The 4,099-nt window shown below is 42.8% G+C and overlaps 1 protein-coding gene across 3 annotated transcripts in view; it reads right to left on the bottom strand.

Moving 5' to 3' along the window:
* The window catches only part of eda (ectodysplasin A), a 29,643-nt gene extending 26,235 nt beyond the window's left edge, over positions 1-3,408 (bottom strand). For 2 of the 3 annotated variants that reach the window (XM_083530974.1, XM_083530973.1), the window contains exon 1: positions 2,955-3,400. In XM_083530974.1, the coding sequence (XP_083387100.1) occupies positions 2,955-3,230 (276 nt within the window). In that variant the 5' untranslated portion in view covers positions 3,231-3,400. Of the gene's footprint in view, positions 1-2,954 lie in introns of all 3 variants that reach the window. The other variant, XM_083530975.1, reaches the window with a different exon arrangement.
* Positions 3,409-4,099: the final 691 nt, after the last annotated feature.

Here is a 4,099-nt window from a genome sequence, read left to right as displayed (position 1 = left end):
AATATTCTGCTGCAGGGCGAATTTACAAACCGCAACAACAGGAATGTGAACCCAAGACACACGTTTATAACTGCATTTTACCAGCTGAGGCGAGTGTGTGTGTGTGTGTGTGTGTGTGTGTGTGTGTGTGTGTGTGTGTGTGTGTGTGTGTGTGTATACAGTAATTACGGACTGTTGTAATAAGGGAATATCCTGTTGAAAAAGAATCCTTCACATTCCCAGCTTTAATAAGGTATGTGTAATTAGTGTGTGTGTGTGTGTGAGAGAGAGAGTTCACACTGTGCTCTGGCCAGTTGCCACAGTGCCCGAGGAGATGGACACAGAGAATAAGAGAACGAGAGATGTAGGTAGAAAGAAAGAAGGGGAGGAGGAAAGAGAGAGATCAAAAGTGCAAGTGGAACAGAAAGATAGAACAGAATACAATGAAGGAAAGACAAAGAATGGAGACAAAAGAGAGAGATAGATGTACAGATGAATAAGAAAGAGAGAGAGAGAGAGAGAGAGTGAGAGAGAGACAAAGAAAAATAGGTGCAAAGGTGGAAAGTAGGACAGGCACAATGAAAGTAAGATGGAAAAGAGAGAGAGAGAGAGAGAGAGAGAGAGATGTCTGTCTCTGTCAAACATCTCCCAGATATATTTCCACATCCACATTAACACACACACTGAAATTCTAAGTGTCTGTATATGTGTGTGTCTGTGTGTGTATGTGTTTGTGCGTGTCTGTATGTGTTTGTGTATGTTTTTGTGTGTGTCTGTGTGTATGTTTTTGTGTGTCTGTATGTGTATGTGTTTGTGTGTGTCTGTGTATGTTTGTCTATGTGTTTGTGTGTCTGTAAATGTGTGTGTATGTGTCTGTGTATGTGTTTGTGTGTGTATGTTTTTGTGTGTCTGTGTATGTTTGTCTATGTGTGTGTGTATATGTGTATGTTTGTCTGTGTGTGTGTTTGTGTATATGTTTGTCTATGTGTGTGTGTGTATGTTTGTTTATGTGTATGTGTGTATGTGTGGGTGTTTGTTTGTGTATGTGTATATGTGTGTGTGTGTTTGTGTATATGTATGTGTATATGTGTGTATGTTTGTGTATATGTTTGTGTGTGTATGTGTATGTGTATATGTGTGTGTTTGTGTGTGTATGTTTGTCTATGTGTATGTGTATGTGTGTTTGTGTATATGTTTGTGTGTGTATGTGTATGTGTGTTTGTTTGTGTATGTGTATATGTGTGTGTGTTTGTGTATATGTATGTGTATGTGTATATGTGTGTATGTTTGTGTATATGTTTGTGTGTGTATGTGTATGTGTATATGTGTGTGTTTGTGTGTGTATGTTTGTCTATGTGTATGTGTATGTGTGTTTGTTTATGTTTGTGTATATGTTTGTGTGTGTATGTGTATGTGTGTTTGTTTGTGTATATGTGTATGTGTGTTTGTTTATGTGTATGTGTATATGTGTGTGTGTGTTTGTGTGTATGTTTGTCTATGTGTATGTGTATATGTGTTTGTCTAATGTGTTTGTGTATATATGTGCGTGTGTGTTTGTGTGTTTATGTGTGTATGTGTGTATGTGTGTGTGTTTGTTTGTGTATATGTATATGTGTATATGTGTGTATGTGTATATGTGTGTGTGTTCGTCTATGTGTATATGTGTGAATGTGTGTGTGTTTGTAAATTACCGAATTACATTTGCATTTAGCAGACGCCCTCATCCAGAGTGATCCACAAAAGAGCTTTGAGTCTCTATCAATGAATAAATCTACACTGGATTACATGTTGTTACCTTCATGTTGTTACCTTCATGTTGTTACCTTCAGGTTGTTACCTTCATGTTGTAACCCACATGTTGTTACCTTCATGTTGTAACCCACATGTTGTTACCTTCAGGTTGTTACCCACATGTTGTTACCTTCATGTTGTTACCTTCATGTTGTTACCTTCATGTTGTAACCCACATGTTGTTACCCACATGTTGTTACCTTCATGTTGTTACCTTCATGTTGTAACCCACATGTTGTTACCTTCATGTTGTAACCCACATGTTGTTACCCACATGTTGTTACCTTCATGTTGTAACCCACATGTTGTTACCTTCATGTTGTAACCCACATGTTGTTACCCACATGTTGTTACCTTCATGTTGTAACCCACATGTTGTTACCTTCATGTTGTAACCCACATGTTGTTACCTTCAGGTTGTTACCCACATGTTGTTACCTTCAGGTTGTTACCTTCATGTTGTAACCCACATGTTGTTACCTTCATGTTGTAACCCACATGTTGTTACCTTCATGTTGTTACCCACATGTTGTTACCTTCATGTTGTTACCCACATGTTGTTACCTTCATGTTGTAACCCACATGTTGTTACCTTCAGGTTGTTACCCACATGTTGTTACCTTCAGGTTGTTACCTTCATGTTGTTACCTTCATGTCAGAACAAACAGATTCTGAAGTCAGAACACAGAAAGACAATGAACCTATTAATCAACCGAGCGCGTGGCTCGTTCAAACTGACAGATGTTTCTGCAGCATGAATAATGCAGCCTCAGGACACGCACACACACGCGTAATCTTTAGTGGAGTGCACTGTGATGAGTGTATCGGGCATTGTGTTTGTACGCTCTGTAGAGAGCAGACGAGTGTGTGTCTGAGTGTGTGTGTGTGTGTGTGTGTGTGTGTGTGTGTGCGTTGGCGGGGGGTTACAGGGTTCACTGCCCAGTGCCCGCGAGCACCCTTAGCGCTTCTTTCTGTGTGTCTGTCTCGCCGCAGCGTGTGCACGGGACAATGGCCCTGAACAATGGACCTGAAACCAGGGAGCACAAACACACACACACGCGCGCGCGCGTGTGCGGAATAAAAAAAAAAAAGCAGTAGGTTTTCACCGACACTGTCAGGCGCGCGCACTTTAATGGAACAGTGGTTTCGGTTGATGGAGATGTTTGGAGATGGTAAGATCTTACCTGCTCGCGCGCATCTCCTGCGCCTCCACGCGCGGGGACCGGTGGAGCATCAGCGCCGCTGCCGCTTTTCTGGATCCGGATCTCGCGCTCCACCTCGGAGCGAAGTTCCACGTAACACGCGAGCGTGACGAGGTGCAGCGCGAGCGACAGCGCAAACAGCCACGCGAACGCACTCCAGTTTCCCCCGCTGCCGCAGCGACTCTGACACGCGCACTTCAACGCCGGTTTGCTCGCGCTCTGCCCCGGAGTCTCCATCTCCGATCCCATTATCTTCATTCACCCACAGCCTCGCGCTTCACTGGTCTGCACCACAAAGCTCACTGCGGCATCTCGCACAGCTGCGGGCACACAGCAGCGCGCGACACTGAACCTGCACTCAGACCCACGTGCGCGCACACACAAACGCACACACACGCACGAGACTCGAGCTGTCCCGATATCTCCTCACTGTTGCGCTCTGTCTGTGTCAGAGAACCAGTTTCCATGGAGTGACGCCCCCATGGGCTTTGATTGGCTGTGAGCAATGACGTCACCGCGTTAAAGAGTTTCCTGGCGGACAAACTGAAAGCGGAAGCGCGTGAATTAGTATATTAGAGCAATTTCACAACCAGAGGAAGTGGAGTTCCTCAAACATCTTCCTAGATTCACTACAGCATCTACACACACACACACACACACACACACACACACACACACACACACACACACACACAAACACCAGATTTAATAGAGAACAGATAGAGAATAGATTTAATAAAGCTGTTCCAGATTTAATAGAGAACACATTCATTAAAATACTGGTTCTTCTGATCTGATGGAGGTCACTGTGCTCATGGGAATCTTTAGTGTCTGTAGTCTTTTTCAGAACATTTTCTCCACACACTCCTGTATCAGAGTTCTGCCCTCTGTGCCCAGACCTTATCATGACTGCATTTCTAGCTGTTAGACTTTATACAGGGGTGTCCTTCTTTAAATCAATGTTTAATCTCTAATCTCTACATCCTCTATAATCTCTACATCCTCTATAATCTTTAATCTCTACATCCTCTATAATCTCTAATATCTACATCCTCTATAATCTCTAATCTCTACATCCTCTATAATCTTTAATCTCTACATCCTCTATAATCTATAATATCTACATC

The sequence above is a fragment of the Silurus aristotelis genome, assembly GCF_946808225.1.
Source record: "Silurus aristotelis genome assembly, chromosome: 26".
NCBI lineage: Eukaryota > Metazoa > Chordata > Actinopteri > Siluriformes > Siluridae > Silurus > Silurus aristotelis.
This window is presented reverse-complemented; position numbering and strand designations above follow the sequence as displayed.